The sequence below is a fragment of the Acipenser ruthenus genome, chromosome 2 (assembly GCF_902713425.1).
Source record: "Acipenser ruthenus chromosome 2, fAciRut3.2 maternal haplotype, whole genome shotgun sequence".
In the NCBI taxonomy this organism is placed as follows: Eukaryota; Metazoa; Chordata; class Actinopteri; order Acipenseriformes; family Acipenseridae; genus Acipenser; species Acipenser ruthenus.
This window is the reverse complement of record NC_081190.1, coordinates 15,975,281-15,994,353: the sequence shown is the minus strand read 5'-3', so window position 1 is coordinate 15,994,353 and position 19,073 is coordinate 15,975,281. Positions and strand designations below refer to the sequence as shown.

Genomic DNA, 19,073 nt, shown 5'->3' with positions numbered 1-19,073 from the left:
GCTATCAAAATAGAACAAATCTTTCCTAAAGTGGACCTGAATATATGACAATAACAGAGACTCAATCTTATAAGTGCTTCTTTTTCTCACTGTAATTTGAGTACGCCTCTCTTCACACTGACATGCCAGAAAGATGCAATAATAAGCAGCTAATACAAAATTGCTGTTTGCATTTCCAATCTGTGAGTGTTCCATCCCCTGAAGCCTGAATCTCTTGGCCCTATTACTGTCTGATAATTTCCCTGGAAAAACAGATAAAACGTTCTTACTTGGATTTTGATACAAATTAAATTTCACACGTCCTTGTAATTAAAAGAAGGAAACCTGATTCATGTTTTCTTTGATCCCAAATTAGCCTCTACAAAAGAGTGTACCCATACCCTTAGCTTCCTCTACATTTGCTGCTCTGGAACTTGAAAAGAAATTAGAACGTAGAAGACCAAAAAACAATGACAACTTAGTGCTATTTGATTGCACTTTTTAAATTTGGAATCCTTAACAGCAAGAACACAAAACACTGCAAGGGGTTTATAGTAACCTTAGAAGAAAACACACACTTGCACAAGACATTTAAATGTCTAACTCCTCAGCTATAAGTGGAAACTCATTAAAAATTGACATTAAATGATGCCTGTTCGGGAGAACTTTAGGATAGCTGGAGTTACAAATGATAGATCTAATCGATATGACAGTAACACACAGTATGTTCAAGGTTACAGACATGTGCAAAGTCATTTAAACAATATGCTGAAAAATGTGCTGGCAAAAGATATAAGACAGTGTTTTATTCCTTGGGTCACTACAACAGAAGTTGATGTCTTTCAGATGTCAGAACCCTCTCCTGACATCATTTTCCCATTAGTCAGCAGGCACTTCTTATCCCAAAATACAAACAAACAGCCTGATATATATAAAAAGTAAATAACCATGCAGGCTCTGGTCCAGTTGTACCTGGGCTCAAAATATTAGCAATTTGTAAGACCAGTTGTTTCCATTTTGGAAACTGGTGAAACCATCAGTGCCAAATGGAGAGCGCTGAAAGATTCATTTTCCATGGGGGGATACACCTACATTAAGCAGAAGTGTGGTACAGGAACTGTGAACAGACATGGGAGGGGTTGAGGAAGACATGATCACAAAACGTCTGGAAAATGTTTGCAGAAGATGTCACTGCAACCTTGTAAAATTAAAAAAAATAAAAAAATCACAAAGTATTTGTATTTGGGAGTAAGCCTACTGATTTTTTTCTTCTTCTCAACTGGTGATGAGGTCAGTACTTTTAAACACGGATGGAGATTTAAAAACAAAAAACAAAAACCTGGAGACTGAGCAAGTAACAGCAAGGTAACGTACATTGTGAGCATCCAGATACCAGTTCTTGTGCCCGTGTTCAGCTGCTGTTTCAATCGAATCACTGCCCCCGTCCTGGGAAAATGCTTCCAATGCTGCTCATCATTAGTGGCAACCCCAACAGTGTGGGTTGAGGACGACACAACTCATTTCACACAGACCGAGCAGACTTCAAACTGAAATTATTTTCAGTCATTACTGAACTGATTCACCCTCCCCACACCCTGTAAGTGAATCCTAATATTGTGTTCTAGATAGTGTAGTCCAGAGGAAAAAGAGGAAATATGGTAGGGTGATCTGTACATTTTGTTAATGCATTATTTATTTTGTATATGTTATCTGTTTTGCCTTTTTGTAAGTAGCATCCTGCAAATACAAAGCAAATACAAAGTATCATGAAAAAGTAGTTCACCATGACCCAAATTCAGGTAGAAATATGACTTACAGTCATACATATGATAAGACTCTGTCTCCACACAGTATAGCCACAGATTCAGATAGTCGCAATATCTTGTGAATATTGCTGTTATCTATTGGTTCTGTTTTGTATGTAAAAATGTACACATAAATCCAGACTAACTGATGGACAGTTAAAATATCACATGAAAACAGTCAAATGTCTTCTTTTTTTCTTGAACAGTTGTTTTATAACAAAAAATTGGAAGTGTTTTTGAGTTTTGAAACTTGTCTCTATGTGTTCAGTTCAAGGTTAAAGCAAGTAATGGAAGAAAAATCAGTACAGCCATCCAGAGAGACATAATGCTAAGCATGACCAGACTCTGATGCAACCTTTGAACCCTTAGCAAATAAACCTTGTATTTTGAAATGAACCAAATTCTGAACCCTCTTGCTTCAATATAGTGTAACTCATCATAGATTGTATTAGATAAGATGATGAAAGCCAGATAGTTTAAATATGTGTCTACTGGACAGAAAAAAGTGAATTTGTATTTTGTGACAGAGGGCCCTATTTTGAAACAAGTGCAAAGGCACATTTTCAGAAAAATAAAGTAACAATAATAATTTGACTGCTCCTTCCAGCAGCTGTTGTTTCTTGGTCTACTGTTACAGTTGCCTTTGTACCTGATTTAAAACAGGGCCCTAGGTGTATATGGTACTAGACCTAACTTAGAGTGCATATTAAAAATCCTAGGTTTTTCAACTCCCTCTTTCACAAGAGAACCCAACTTATATACATTGTTTTTAAGAGTAGACAAGTGAGGTCAAATCTATTTGAATGATGTTAGGTTATTTAGTAAGTTGGTTTCATGACACATTATGATATCTGGCTCAATGATCCATCTACAGTAACTGCTGGAAGAGATTTGTATGTAGCTGTTTGGTGATGCTGATTTTTCACTGACCTTTTAGGCCAACTACCAGCTGTGCTTACAGGCGCCACAGCAATCCATCATGCCCAAGGTAAAATGCAACATGACATCAGCTCATCGAACTGCTGGACTAACCTGTGGACTTCAGAATAATCATATATCCTCAATTGGGCCTGTTCCAAATCAAAAGCGTGGAATTGTGTGATGGGCCAAATTAATGCCAAAAATTGAGCTTGGACAGCGCACCAATGGCATATTTGACATAAATTAAGACAAAGAGTAAGTTTTAGTAAGTCACTATTTCCATCACAGCAAGAAGATTTTAGAGCCTATTAACATTTTTACATCTAAAAGAATCACAGAAAATAGCCTCAGACGATAAGTAGTGTAATAAGAATAAACAATAATGCAGTGTTTTATTTTAATGTTTTCCAGATGCCATTTGTGTAATGATGGATCCAGCGCCAATGGAATGGCAGACTAGGATAAGGTCAGGCCAGGAGTTCCTACACGTGGGGAAGAATGCTGGTAAACAATACCTTTTTTCCATTGCACCCCAACCTCAAAAGAATATCATAAATAATAAACCTATATATGTAAATACAAAGGTAAAAGACTATCAAAGGATTTGGAAGAAGTGTTTAGTGAACACAGAACATGTTTATCATGCATGTCCTGATTCAAACTATATTCAACCAAGATCAACTTTAATGGGGCGCTCTTTTCCAACAAAGGAATTTCCCTAAATGCGTACAGAGATTGAAAATGCACAATCATGACTTTTTTTTGTATTCACAAGGAGATTTATAAACCAATAAACCAATTGTGAAATAACCCCCCCCCCCACCAGAAAGCCTAATATAAAAGGTTGTTGTGCTTTTAAGGCACATCATCCTTACAAATGGATGAGTAATCCATTAGCTGGAAGGCTTTTAATCTATTAAAACTTGAAGGGCATACCAAATTAACTTTTAGTTGTGTGGCTGACATCCAAAAAACTTCTCGAAATGGCCTAATGTCTAATTCCTTATATAATTCTATTTATTTTGATTTGCTTTTCAATTTCCCCAACATTCATCATCTGATTATTGTGTTACAAACAAAACAATAATATTGTTTACAGAAGAACAACAATGCACTTTTCATAAGCCAGTGATCCTGCACTCAGTGAATGCTGTTGGATTTTCAACAATGCCACACACAGGGTGTCCATGTAGAAAAATATGAATGTACAGGGATGCAAATTAACTGTAGGTTAAACAAATAAAATATATGCCAGTAAAAAAGGAACAGCGAAGGAATACTGCAGTGCGATGGGAATGAGTTATCAGTCGGTACCTAAATCCTTTTTTTTTAAGTACCAAATACAGAGTTATCATAAAGTATATTCCTGATAGCCCACAGATAAAGGACATCAGCTTTCTTCCCTTCCAATGATCTGAACCAAGCACCTCACTCAACACATTCTAATACTATCTTCTAAAAACTGCACTCTAAAACTTGAATCTCCGAAAGGAATCTAAACTTGCAGGACAGCAACATGCGAGTGGATTTTATTTTAACTATCCTTGTTCCTAATACATGCAGATGGAGGTTGCCCCTGGGTAGGGAGAACTTGAATCTATGATATTCATAACAGCTGGGTCAGCAGCATCTGCTGAACTATGAACACCACTGACTAAATCATTTTGCTTCATAATTATAAACAGAAGAGGGCTGGCAATCTACATGCTGAATTTCACTATTTTAACTGATGGGCCTATTTCCACTTTTCTCATTTAATTTTTTTGTTTAATGGACCATCAGTTGTGCTTCTCCAAGCTCCTATAACACTGGCTTGGTGAACACAAGTCAAGAGGTACATGTTTGTCTTCAGCATTCTAAGTTCATTGTTTATAAATTCTACAACGTATGATCTCTGGAGCCGGAGGTCACTTGAGGGAGTACATTGTGATGATGTTGTCTGATAGACTGGTTTGTTTGAGCTCTATTATCTTGTCCCTGGAAGTTGACCATTATCTTATCAGAAATCATGTTTGAGTTACCACAAGCTTCCCTGAGACCAGTGCTTTACAAGGCTCCTCGGCAGAAGCTGACACCTGACAGAGGGCTCCACATTCCTGAAGCACAGCTGTTCTCCTCTATGACAATACAGCGCCGCATCATCACATCCTCACAAATATAAAGGTCTGAACATAAACCCAGAACATTACTGCAGTGTGTAAATTCACTTACATATGTTTCCTGGTTACTATGCCTTTTTATACATCACATAACTTCCTAATGTAGTTTGGTTTTAATTCAAGTGACTACTTCCTGACTAGCTTCCGAGCACCTGAATTGTGCTCAGGACAGTAAGAATGAGGAGGTACGTAACAAAAGCGGAGGACCCACAAATAGTATTGTCCTCCATGCAATTAAGTACTTTATTGTCAGAATAAGGGTAACATTTGTCATTGCAACAGGTTTATCTGTCACAGCACCTACCTGCCCCAACCTTAGAAGAGTTTCCGACCTTGTCTGCCAAATCTAAATGTACCCATGCTTACTGTAAACCTGTTTGGTTGGTCAATTTAGTTTGATCAGTTACAATAAAACATTTGCAGACAATACAGTAAGGTTACTCCTTCAGCTTAGAAGACTTAACAATTATAGCAGTCTATCTGATAGGTAATGACCACTGTGTCAGACAATGGTTAATGGTTAACTTGACCACAATATACATTTTTATATGGTGCTGTCTCTGTTTTTCAAAAGCTTGCCATGGCTTAATTAAGGACATGGCTTTAACATCAGTGTTATTTATGAGCTAGTTAGCAATTAAAAGCGTTATTGATATTCAGGTCCACACAGCCTGAAAAAGGTCTGCAATGTGAGCTAAAGATCAGAACCCTGGCACAAAATGTTAGTGCTTGTAGACAGTAATAATATATATAACTGCTCAAATTACTGGTCTCCCAAGCCCTGTAATTTTCTAATTGTGAAACTTAGCTCGGTGCAGTTTCAAAGTCCTTTTTTTAATGTTATATTTAATGAATGTCGAGGGCTGAGAAATGTGCTGGAAATTCCTTCTTATGAAGAACAAAAAAAAAAAAAAATGACAACACCACAGGACATGTAATGAAATGGAAATTCAGCTTGTGAGTCTTGGAAAGTTCCTCACGTTGAAAGGCGCTGCTTATCAAAGGGTGAAGGCTTTTCAGGGCAGCCGATATATTTTTTATTATCAGTTTAAAGGGAAAAATGAAACCGTCCCAGATTCATATGTTCCTTTCCATCTATGGAACAGTCCTATCTAACTTTAACAGCCGACCATTAAATCTCATGAACCATATCCTGCAGTTAATGGCCTGTTAAGATTTTAAAGCTTCTGTACTTCAACTATAAATCCCTTCCCTCTTGTGCAGCTGGAAAGACACACTTACCTAGGCAGACCCGCCGCTTTAAATTAAATGAGAATTGTTCCAGTCAGCTGAGGGAGCTTAGCGACCTCATTTTCCATGGCTGAAGATCTGTGTTAGTAGCAACGCATCACTGCCCACAGTGCATTACAGTAAAGCAACAGGATTAAATAGTTAAACTGTGGTTTTAAATTTAGAATAGCTAATTTGACAGCTGCATTATGCTCGCCTGACAACTGAATGGTAAACATGTGAAAGGCTGCAGGATGTGAGAATGGATCTAATTGGGTACCCTTCAGAAAACTAAATATTACACTGGAAAAAAAAAACATACATACATACATACATACATACATACATACATACATACATACATACATATATATACATGCGTTTATATATGCGTTTATGCTTCTGTTATATTACAGTAAATACAAATTCAATAGCTATAACGTCAGTCCTTTGGTAGTCATGTTGTTAGCTGAAACCATAAACAATTTTAGGACCCGTCACTCAGAAACAACTACATATTATATTCAATTAACCTTCATTCCTGGCCAATTGTCTCTGTTATGTGCTATGAACAGTAAATCTGATTCCTTGAAGTAAAACATCTTGTCAGTCAAACTCTTGAAAAAAGACCATTCACTACCCTTCAGTCAGCAGCACTCAGGATTTATGTGGTCTGTTTTTCTACTCAAGGGATTAGGTTGGTATCCCATTACCACCTCTAATACCTTTTCATTATGTGTATATACACACACATACATATACATAATATGGCGAGATATTCTGCAAATCAGTGCAGCAGTTTGGCTACAATATAAAGCTACTGGTTGTTCCTGTCTGTTATCAATTAGTCAAACTACAAATACATTTAGATGGTACTGAAAACTGCATACTCAGTTCCCTGTTATGCTTCTGTTACCCAGGATTTAACTACAAAGGGCAGGCTTTTAAATCGAGAAAGGAAATTCAATACATACAACACATAGAGAGACAGCTAGACAGGCATATATAGACTATACAAACAGACTGATAGACGTGTTTAAAGCGATACGCTCAAGTGGTCTTCTAGTTCGTATCAATGAAGGCATTCCCTGGCTGGGCTGCACCAGTACACCTGTGTCTTCTCGCTTCCCCTACTGGTGGGCAACCTGTTCCCTCATTACTAAATATGTATCCAAAAGACACTTTCCAACAAGCTTTTAGACCCCAAATCACTCCTAATGGAGCACGTATGTTTGTAACCACCCTTACACGACAGTATGGTGTACTTAAGCACTACTATCATATAAAAAATGTCCTTAGAAGTAAAGTGTCCAAGAGGTAATCATCTATAAAACACATTCTTTATTTTACCAGTTAGGACAACCTGAGAACAGAAAGTAATTTACAGCGGTGATCTGGGGAATAAGGAAGGGTATGATAGCAGGGTTTCATCTGCATCCAAATACTCTTCTACCGCCCTTTAAATCTTTTAGGGCTTTCAGTCCTTCGTGACAAAAAAAAAAGAGAGATGCAATTCGCTGCATAGCCTGAACATTACTCTGCCTTTATAGTAGCAGCTCTTCAGCTTAGCATTAAGTACAAAGGATGAACAGCAGGGTCTTGTTTTGAAAGAATTTGCATTGCACGCCTAAACCAATTTGAAAACATACAATTTGGGAAGTTTACAATGCCTTCTTTTCAATAGAATTACAGTGTGTTTAGAGGAGGGATCTGGACCTTTAAGAAACTCTGAATCACTTGCATTGCATCTGTTGATTAGCTCATCAAGTAGATCCTGAATAATAATAATGATGATTTTAAAAAAAAAACAACTTCCCCATTCCTTTTGTAATTTCTTTCCAGGGTATTATTAGTCATAAATGAAAGACATACACAGTATAAACTTTCACACAGTTAAGAATCGCTTACATAAACTGTCTGAAATTTCCACTCTTTAGAAGTATGTTATTCCTCCAGAATTTCAAAGCACTTATCCTAGGCACATTAGCTTCTTGGGCGATGAGTCTTTTAACAAAAGCTTTCTAGTACTGTCACCAACTTTTAGGCTCTGCATGTTTTCATGGAATTGTTAAAAAGCATTTGGCAACTTCTGTAAAATACATTTTTTTAAAATCCACTAAGCTTCCAGTGAAAGACTTATTTGGACTTGTTTTATAACATCATACCAACTAAATGTTAGCATCCTGCAATTAAGCAAAACAACACACCTTTGGTAAGTTCCCAGAGTTTCTCTTTTTTAATTTAACAAAACAAGTCATTGCTTTTGGCCCAGTTTTCTCCAAGCTAGTTAAAAACTACTCTCAGCCCAATCCTTGTCATGTCCAATTGCATCTTATTCTTGAGTTCTTTGAGACTGTGTGTATAATTACTCATTCAATCCACCGTCTAAGCATACCAGGATGGCTCAGAAGCAAAGGTAGCTTTAAATTGCTTCCCCACCTCTGTGCTAACCTGTTATGTATGGTTCCACCCTTGGAACACTTGTATTGCTTTTGTATCTCATGTCTGCACCCACACGCATTCATGGCAGTCACAAGCTGTTCTACATCTACGTATTGATATTCAGTAAAGATCTACATTGTGTTTGCTGACCAAACATGGTCAAGGTTCTCTCTGTATTAACTGTCAGAAGGTGCCGCTCCTGTTTCAATGTCTCTTTAGTAACCCTGAACTGAATCCCAGGTCAGAGGTCACAGCTAGGGAGCAATTCTTTTGTACAAGAGATCCTGTTTCTCGGGATATGATTAAAAGACAAATGAAAAGTGTAGGGTCACTCAGGGTCATCATTCTTCAAGCGGCAAAACAATAAATGTCAGGTTGTCTCATAAACTACGCTGTCAAGGTTAGTAAAATCTGACTGAAGACCTACTTGGTCCACTGACCTCTTCATGGCTACATTCCTCTGGGCGGAAAGGTCTTTCAACTTTACAATCATTAACTTTTTAACTTAACCCAACTAATAGTTGCTAGCGGTGTCAATGACAGGATGCAGCTAAGAGCTGTCTGAAAAGACCCATAATGCTCACACTGTAGTTTCTGGACATATTTTACAATGAGACTTCCATTTCCAGTTGATGGCAGCACATGGAAAGAGTAAATAGTTCTTAGACCACAGTAATAGAGCAAATGATATATTGTGCAAGAGAAAACTGCAAAAAAAAGGGGAGCTCAAATGTTTGACTAAAAAAAGGGGCCGGTTTGAAGAAATAAATGTTCACGAAGAATCTCCTGTTGATAATTTACAAGGAATGTATTAGGAACATCAGTGCATATAACAGTTATTATCAATATAAGCTATGTATTACTCAGTAAAGGCTCATGAAGAACCCTCAGTGAAAAGATATGATAATAGAAGTCTACCAATAAGAACATGTCTTAAAAATATTGCACAACAGTGAATACAGCCTCTTTTTCCACATAGGCAGATGTGTAATCTTAACACAAACTGCCCACTACCCACACCCATAGCTGTCTACCATAAACCTCAAAGCACAGGGGGAGGGATATGGAATTGAACCCAAAATCATCACATCTAAAAGACAGAACTCTGCCAAGAGGGTTAATGGTCCCTTCACCACTGTTCAGTTTAACAGACATCGATCAGAAAAATAGACTCTGTTCACATTCAATGGGATGCTAGCCTCGCAATTTAGCACAATATTTTGTACCAGATTTCAACATATTCAATACAGAGCTTCTGGGAACAGTTCCCCCATTCTGTATAGATTGCAGAAGTGCTACCTGACAGCAATAGCTCACCAGAAGCATCTAAACTGACTTGAACTGGCTTAAGCAACACTTGCTGCACAAAGAATGAGGAGTAATGTGCCTGATTGACTGGAAGTAAACAAAGGAGAACTGCAGATTTATTCTCATGACCCAGCAATCAGTAAGACCCAAGTGTAAATGTACTCTAAGTACATAACATTATAGTGAAACTGGGGGGGTTAAAAGTGCTCTCTGCTGGTTGACTCTTTTAGGTCAATCAGTGCAGTTGCTGACATCAGTCCCCTAAATCTGCTGTTTGAATCCTGCCTGTGGCATTGCTCAAATAATATGCTACCATACTATTAGATGCTTAAACCTTATCTTAAACATATTTACTTCTTTTTTTTTGTTTGTAAAACTGACTATTGAGATCATAGATTAATTGAGACAAATGTGCCCCTTCTGAGGTGGTTTTCATCTTTGTAGAAGCCAGACTCTAGGCATGTCACAGGCCAGCTGTTGGAAGATAAAACTAGCCTGTGTATTATTGCTGCTGTCACCTCATCTCTGTGTTAGTTCACTGTAAATGCTGTTACTACTCATGTCAGGGCCTGTGTTTTTGTGTTTAGCAGTTTTGCAGTGGGAAGAATTAAAGGGACCCTTGAATATGGTTGCCATATAGTCATGTTATCTTATCAGCTCACATCAGAAATAACTGGTGTCTTCCAGACTCACAAACTCTATGCAGAGAATATGGATGAGCACCTAGCTATATAAATTATTTTTAACATTGCAGTCAGCAATGCACCCAGACACCTAGCCCTAAGCCATGAAAAGTCCAACCTGTTTAATTGACTGCTTGCGCACAAAATGGGGCGCCCCTTCCTGTAACACATGCTATTTTGTCTGCCTGCAGAATAACTCCATTCCTTTCCCCTTCTTGGTGCTGCTTCATAAAACACAGGAAAGAAGAACAAATGCTAAATGGAACTAATTACAAAAATGTAAACATAACTCAGAATCTATCCGTTTTCTTTGTACTAGGAGGCGCATTACAGGAACTTAACAAAACCATTCTGATCTGTCAACGCCAATCTGTAAAGTCTGTTCAAAAACACAAGAGTTTAGCAAGCTCCAGTTCACCTCAATCGCCATTTACAACAACAACAACAACAACAACATCATGAAGTCCTCTTTTGGTGCTGGTTCAAAGGCAGACAGAACAAGAACTGTAAGGCACTCCTCCTGTTTTTAAGTATACTGTGTTACACCAATACTTTTCAATGGCAACCATGCGGCAAGTGCCGTGGGTGCCCTTGTTAATTGCCGCAATGCCCCTCAAAATGTTTGTCTATTCACAGCGATTATGCCCGAAGTGTCCTTTGAGCTTCAGCAATGAGAGAGACGCCTGTATTAGGAAGTGTTTGGTTACAAAGAATAACACGATTACCGGTACGGGATTTGCATGGTCAAGTCGCACCAATTCCATACACAACACTTGTGACAATATTTCTGAATGCGTTATGACGTTATGTGTTAAACTGAAGCGCGAGAGGGCCGATAACAATCCGGTCTAATACAAATGCCTGGAAGTCCAGTGGTGCTGTAGTAACACCAGCAGAATACGCTAACCCTGGGTTCCTGCAGCAGCTGTGATGATGACCAGGCGTGTGTGAGTACTGTTTTGTAGAAACGTTGCTTAAAATAAAATGATGCATTCAAGAAATTTAGAACAATAACAACGAAAAACATAAATTGAAATACACTTAAGTTCTCTGTGTTGCACACGTGCCATTAACAAAATGCAGCGAAAACTATAAATAAAAACGCAGCAAAAGGTCAATAATTACATTTTTTTTTTAATGAAGTGAAAAGGTTACCATATCAAGCTAAAAAAAAATATTTGTGAACTCCAATAAACCAATGTTGTCTTTCGCCAATTAAATCGTAGTGTATCTAATAACGTTTGGAGTGAACACGACAGGTTTTTGTCGTTTGTTGCATCTTCTTTAACAGCTGCATCTATTCCATATGTATTCGGGCCTGAGGATGATTTCATTGCAACTTGCCTACTTACACCATGTCTCTTGACCAGCCAATGAAGCAGGCACGGTAATTTTAGATGTTAGCATAATGGGTTTTGTATTAAAGCAAGGTCAGCTGCTGCAGGGAAAACTGAGTTTATTTCTCACTTACCATTTTAAGAACATATATAAATACATATATAAATACTTGGGACTGTAATTAGGAAGTGTACTCCTGAGAAAAAAAAAAAAAGAAAAATTAAATGTACTGCAGCTTACTTGACTGCAGTAGAAAAACTGCCACTCGTTAAACTCAGCTTTCAGGTTGTGGTAATGAAGAAGAATGGTTTAGAAAAATCTAAAATGTATGTTATTGTGTTTTCTGTGGTGTATTTATTAGCGTAAATAACAGAACGAACTCACTGAAACTTGTTTTTTACTGAAACAATAAATGGTTCCATGTACAGTAAAAAAAACTGTCAGTGTTACATGCTCTCAGACTAGGATTCCACTGAGCATGCAAGCTGAGGCCTGCTATTCCCCACATCACAACTGTACACAATTAGAGGTGCCCTCACCAATTCCAGACACAACGCTTGCAAAATATCTAAAATCTAAAATGCTGAGTTGATTGCAGTCATCAGCTGCATAGTTTACATATTCAACAGAATGAGACAACAAACAACTGAGTACAGACATTAAGTTAAGTTAGTTTTAGTATCACTGTAGTGTCTTAACAAGCTGTTGTATTTTAAGCAGTTGAATATGGTAGCAACCAACTTGCTCCTAAAGTGGCACCCAACAATTGGATTTGGCATCCTTTTTTTGGGGGGGGGGGGGCCTAAGCTATTGGCTCCTAGGTCAAAAAGTTAGTCTAGAGACCTATCTAGGCTGCTGGTTGACAAAAAAAAAAAAAACAGCATTTTTGAATACATAGTTATTATTAAGTTAAACTGTGTTTTTCTTTCTGTGGCCAATAATTAGCTTTGTACATGAATCCTAAGTAAAATTAAACAACATCCTACACTTTGGTCTTATTTTAGTGACCTCGGTGCCCTCTACAAACTTATTAAACTGAAGGCCATTTTGGCCTTGCTCTTTTTGTTGCCAATTTTTGAGCTCCGTATTGATCTGAGTAGGTAAGCAGGCTGTAAAAGCCTGGAATAAAATCCTTCTTCATAAGGCCTTGCCTAGATTACAGATTTAATATTTAAGCTATACATTATAAACATGTTCCAAATTAATTATTTTATCATTTTAAAAAGCACCAGTATAAAGTAAAAGTATAAGGCTATGATTTGAAATACTCTTTGATAGGTGGCCATGTAAGATCACAGCCGCCATCTGTCATCCTGTAGCAGCCTAAATGAAAAGAAATTCAAGCCTTTTTTAACAAGTGCAATTTGTGAATGAACAATTGAATAAAAACCCCATTGTGGTTAGTCCAAACTGATTTACATTAATGATCTGTTTTATAGCTTGCTGAACTAGGTCTAAAAATAATGGTGATAAATTGACTCTTTTGCTCCTCTTTTGCTCTGAGATAATGAGATTCATAGGAGTGGCCAGTGATTGCTCCAAGTTTAAAAAAAAAAAAAAAAGTTTTAGAAAATAGTATTTTGGAGCAAAACTAAAAAAAAAATTAAAACAAAAAGTGGAGACGTGAAAAATTAGCACACAAGCAAAACAATTGAAAATCGGCCTGTCAATCATTATTTGGTAACTTTAAATAAGCAGCTTCGTAACTGTTTTGATCCTGTCAAATAATAAATAGAGCTTTCTAAGTGCCCCATTAATACTTGTACTTCAACTGAATGTTAAGGTATTACAAGCACTTAAAAACGCACTGAATGAAAAGCTCAAGACAACCTGTGAAGGACGGATGTGGTCCGTTCTGTTGAATACAGTATCCCCTAAATTATTACAAAGTGTTCTAATTAATTAACGCTTCAGAAAAATGGTCCTGCCAAGAAAATGTCCCTTATAAGAGTGATGACTGATGATAGTTTTGTTATAATATTGAAAGTAAGATTAGGGATGTTTTACTAATAATAAAGGACTTTGGGGTTTATTCAATTGATCTAAAATAGCAGCAAATCTAAAAGCTGCCATTAATCATTAAATAAAATATAACCTTCCTGAGTTTTTTTTTTATATACTTTTGCAGACATCAATATAAGAGTAAGTTGCACTCAGTGAAGGATGTTTGATTTTAAAACACCTGGGTCATTTAATAACTATTTAGAAAGTGACAGTATAGTCTGTGAGGTTTTTCGACATGCATGTTTAAATACCATGGTTTTTATTTTGTCATTATTTTTTATTTGTATTATTTTTTTATTTCTTAGCAGACGCCCTTATCCAGAGTGACTTACAATTGTTACAAGATATCACATTATTTTTTACATACAATTAGCCATTTATACAGTTGGGTTTTTTACTGGAGCAATCTAGGTAAAGTACCTTGCTCAAGGGTACAGCAGCATTGTCCCCCACCTAGGATTGAACCCACGAACCTCTGGTCAAGAGTCCAGAGCCCTAACCACTACTCCACACTGCTGCCCCATTATTTAGAATGACCTGTTCTTCGCAAAACTGGCAGAGCAATTCTCTAAATCTCTGTATTGCTGGCTGCTACTGTCAAGTATGAAGAGCATCCTGTAAAACACTACAAGTGAATTTGACGTGCAGTTTGTTCTTCATTGTACCATAAAGGCATTTATAAAATGGAAAAGAGAAGGAGCCCTGAGGTTCCCCAACGAATTTTGAAGCCATTAAGTACTACCGTCTGGGGTACATGTAATTCAGTATGCAGAGCGCCATCTCTCTGTGGTTACACTTTCAAGTTTCAACTACAACAATACATGCCTTACCAAGTGAAAAAGCCAGCGCCAGTATTGTGGTCAGCATTCATAACTCTGGTGGAGCCTGAAGCTATTATTTGTAGACTGTGCTGCGGACTGTCACAATCAGGTAGTCACTGAATTATTGCATAGGACCACATGCAAGCAACTCTGGTTCTGATTCTGTCCCACTTGCCACAACCTCAAAAAGGTATAGAAAAAAAAAGAAAAGAAAAATGTTCTGTTTTGTAGGTTACATAAATGGTAAGTGACTCATTTATAAAAATCCTCACCTGCAGATTCTATAGTGGGAATTACCTCCAGACAGGGGGGCAGGACAGCCTAAACTTATGTGTGTCTGTGGGGGGAGGGATTCCATTGTGACCTTAAGAAGTGCCCCTTACCTTCAACTGCACTACAACCCAGCTAGTCTCTTCCTTGCCCTCAATATCAGCCTCCCAATCACAATGGAATTTTGACATCACCAGAGGAAGAATGGCTGGTATGTATATTCTCTGAGATAAGAGAGGCAGATCAAAAGAGACTGTAACCTGCTCCGTTTTATATCAGTTTAATGAGTGCTGACGGTACATGTAATTAGCTTTGAGTGCTTTCCATTTCAACATCTTGTCTCTTGAAGAAACGGTGAGGCAGAATGAAACCCTTTAGAAGTTAAAAAAAACAAAACACCTTGCTCACTTTAAAAAGCGATGGCAGGCGTGTTCGGTTTCTTATCATAATTCCTTTTGTCTAAGCGTGTTTTGACATGAGTTTGAGGCTGCACATCTAATCTAAACTCAGTGTTTAAGTATTGTCTGTGCTTCAGACGTTAATGCTGAATGACAATAACGTATAGTGAACTTTCCAGACACATAACTGCAAAACACTCCATGAAAAATAGAAGGAAAAACTTATCTTATCACATTGGTAAACATGGCTAGTGTCATTAGGTCAAATCCATAAACATGCCAAAAATAGCAAACAAAGGAGCATCATGAATGCCAGCACCATATTCACAAAATACAATTTTTGAAGTTTTAAATGAAGTTATTTATTTGAGAGAAAAATAATAGCACTGCAGTAAAATGCTACAAGTAAAAATGCCAGTATATTGTAGTATTTGCTGGCATACTGCAATGTTTTTTTCTTTGTTTTGCAAAAATATACTTAATCCTAAGAGACTTTTTTCTTTTTTTTTTTACATTTTCAGCAATATATGTTGGCTCGATCTCAGTTCAATTGTACGCAGAACAAAACAATCACATGCCAATCCAAACCGCTGAAACACACAAATACATTTGCAATTGAAAATTTGGTTTCCTTTATTATTTGCTTAATTGTTTGCTGAAATAAAGCTGGAATGTGATCTCTCAGCCAAGTACACTAGAGAGCAGAATACCTACAAAAGAATCAGAACCGGCAGGCTAAAAAAAAAAACTATATTGTAATCACTTACTTACATTTTAAGACTTTGTAGAAGGCAAAAGCAATAAATACCATGTTAAATCTGTATTCATTACCAGTTCAGTAAATAAGCATATGTACGTGACTAGTCTTCTATATGTCAGGCCTTAAGACTAAGTCCTCTTTAGGTTCTGGTTAGAACAGGTTCTTGTACTGAACATTAGTTTGAATCAGTGGCACATCTAGGTCAATATGATAAGGATATGTCACCCATAACTTCAAAAAAAACTCAATCACAGATTCTAAAGTAAAACTTAGAAGAAAATAAGATGAGTAGACAACCATTTCGATGAGTGTCATTGTCTTGTAATTAGGGTATGTCAGACGTGAAAAAAATAGAATTTGGGAATGCATTCCCGCACAACGTGCTTGCTGCAAAAGATGAAATCTGACGACACCTGCTAACTCCTGTGTAGAAGCACTGCACCACATTGCCTACTCTATTAGAAAAAGATTGCTCATGCTATTTCTTGGCAAGCTGTAAACATTCAAAGGATTCATTATCCTCAATGATTAGCTACAAATTGCTTACAAACTACCATTTACCATACAGAAGCTTTCCCAGCTTTACTGTATCCACTAACCATCTAACCCTGACCCGAACTATGTGGTTTCACAGGAAGGGAGTTAACCATTACAGTCCCAGTTCAACTGTATTTATTGAAACGTAATGGAGGTAGGTTATAAATTCATTTCGACTTAGGTGTGAACGAATTTAATATTAAATGTTTTTGAAATCTGGAATAATATATATTATTCCAGATATTTGTATGAGCTTGACTGGTAAACAACCACAATGTTCAATACTTTGCCACTTAGAGGTATCAGTTAAATATCACGGTCTATGAGTATCGTATATACACGATTTGTCTGCAGTTTACAAGTGTTCCCAGGACTCACGATAACCTGGTAAGGCAAGGGAGGATACATAGCTTATTACAGGACATACACAATATCCATTCATCATTAAAACATTGTTTCTGTAATCAGTTTGTTTACTTTTGCATCCAAAAATCTTTCCACAACAGCAGTGACCCAAACCACACGTACAACTGACCCAAGTACATGCAACATCTCTAGCTTGCCATCATATACACTATTTGATTCTTTTTTCTTGTTCAAAGTTTTTGACAAAGGTGTTTACACTGTAAAAAGCAGTCGTCTAATTGCACTGCATGAAAATACACCAGACAGCAAGCATGCCACCAAGTATGTGTCAAGAGCAGAGGTGTGCACAAGGGGGGGGCAAGCAGGGGTGCTGGCCCCTCCAATAATCATCTCCAAAATATTGATTTCTGCTTATCAATGTATTGTGTTTGCAATTTCTGTCACTGACACTCACAAACTGAACAGATTTCCTCATTAACGTGCAGTTATGGACGCGAGTGTACTCGGTTTGCACACGTTCCCCATAAGTGCAGTTAAGGACACGCGTATATTTGTGTCCACTTAATGTTTGAGTCCAGCTGCAGTAGTACAATTAGTGGATTTTTAAAATGATGCTATTTTTTGCTTGTACTTTTTTTGTAGAGGGAGAACATTGATTTAGCCAGAGAGCGTTTAAAAGAGAAAAAGTTAGTTCTATGAGTACTTTTTAAAAGCTGAAAATCGTGCTAATGAACTGAATCTGCAAATGCTAACATTCAGGAAAAGACACCCCGACAAAAACACTGGAACATGTTGATGGGACTCGCACAGCCAGAATGCTATGTTTTTTAACCTTTGTAAGAGAAATATAAAGTCGATGTTTTTTTTTTTTCCTGAGCTTGATGCTGTAATAAGTGAGATCGACAGTTTAATCAGAAAAGAAGAGAATACTCCCAGCCGCCTCCAAGCCAAACTGAAAACCTGAAAACTGTTAATATACTAAAGGGGAAGCACTTGTGAAGCTGAATCATGAATTTTAGTGCAGAGTTCCTGAAATGCAGTGCGATTTATTTGTATATTGAGCTTATTTTAACGCTCAGGAATCGGACAATGCAATGTCTTTGCCAGCACTCTGAAGGTCTGTAAAGAACACGACCTGAGACTCCTGTATCCTGATGTATTCGACCTATATGTGTGTGTTTGTGTGTGCGCATGTGTTGATATGGTTATATAAATAAATAGCATTACACTCATTGTTTAATGTGCCCCCCACAATAGCGGTCACATTTGTATTCCTGCGCAGGCCCCTGGTCAAGGGTATTCAAACACAAAGACTGCTCTTCACCATTACTGCTGGGCACAAATGTAAACAAAGAGAAAGTCGATACATTTGCTAGGTTTCAAACACCCAAGCAATTATAAACCAGGCTTCTGCTAACAGCAATGTTCCAAAAGAGACTGGCCACCACCCATAATTTGCTGTGGCTCATACAAGAATGGCTGGTACAGTATGTGTGAACCAATAATTTGAGGAGCTCTGTATTTGTTTTCTTTCTAGAGGAAACTAAAACTATTAGAGTGAGGTAAAGTGGAAATCATTTTCACAGTGCCTGGAGTGTAAACCTATTACACCAGGTGAATCAGGATTACTAGTTTGGAGGTTTTGCAGAGATTGTAAAAGAGTATTATTTCATGTGAAGTTATGCTTGTCAAAAGTATACAAATAACCAGCCTCCTACCTAGTGATTAGAACGGCATTGTCATGATGTGCAATCCCATTTTCCGGAATGGTGTTACCATCGCTCTGGTGGGACAGGATGGATTTCTGCCACTTGCAGAAACTGTCCAGGGATTTGTCCGCATGGTGGTTTATCTCCAGGTTTGGCTGCAACACAACAGGCATACCGGGAAAGTTCAAAACAGGCTGCTAAGTTCAGTTGTTAAGCCTCTCAAGTCTAAAAGAGGATTATAATTAGCCACCGTGGTTTCAAGGAATAATGTCTCCCTGTAATTCATCTTTACATACTACAACTTTGATTACTTTAAAGGATATTATCAGCTATCACTACTTAC

The 19,073-nt window shown here is 37.5% G+C and overlaps 1 protein-coding gene across 2 annotated transcripts in view; it reads right to left on the bottom strand.

Annotated features, from left to right (window-relative positions):
* The window catches only part of LOC117403783 (A disintegrin and metalloproteinase with thrombospondin motifs 6), an 82,230-nt gene that overhangs the window by 52,305 nt on the left and 10,852 nt on the right, over window positions 1-19,073 (bottom strand). For both annotated transcript variants that reach the window (XM_059006613.1, XM_059006618.1), the window contains one exon: window positions 18,740-18,885. In XM_059006613.1, the coding sequence (XP_058862596.1) occupies window positions 18,740-18,885 (146 nt within the window). The remainder of the gene's footprint in view (window positions 1-18,739; window positions 18,886-19,073) is intronic.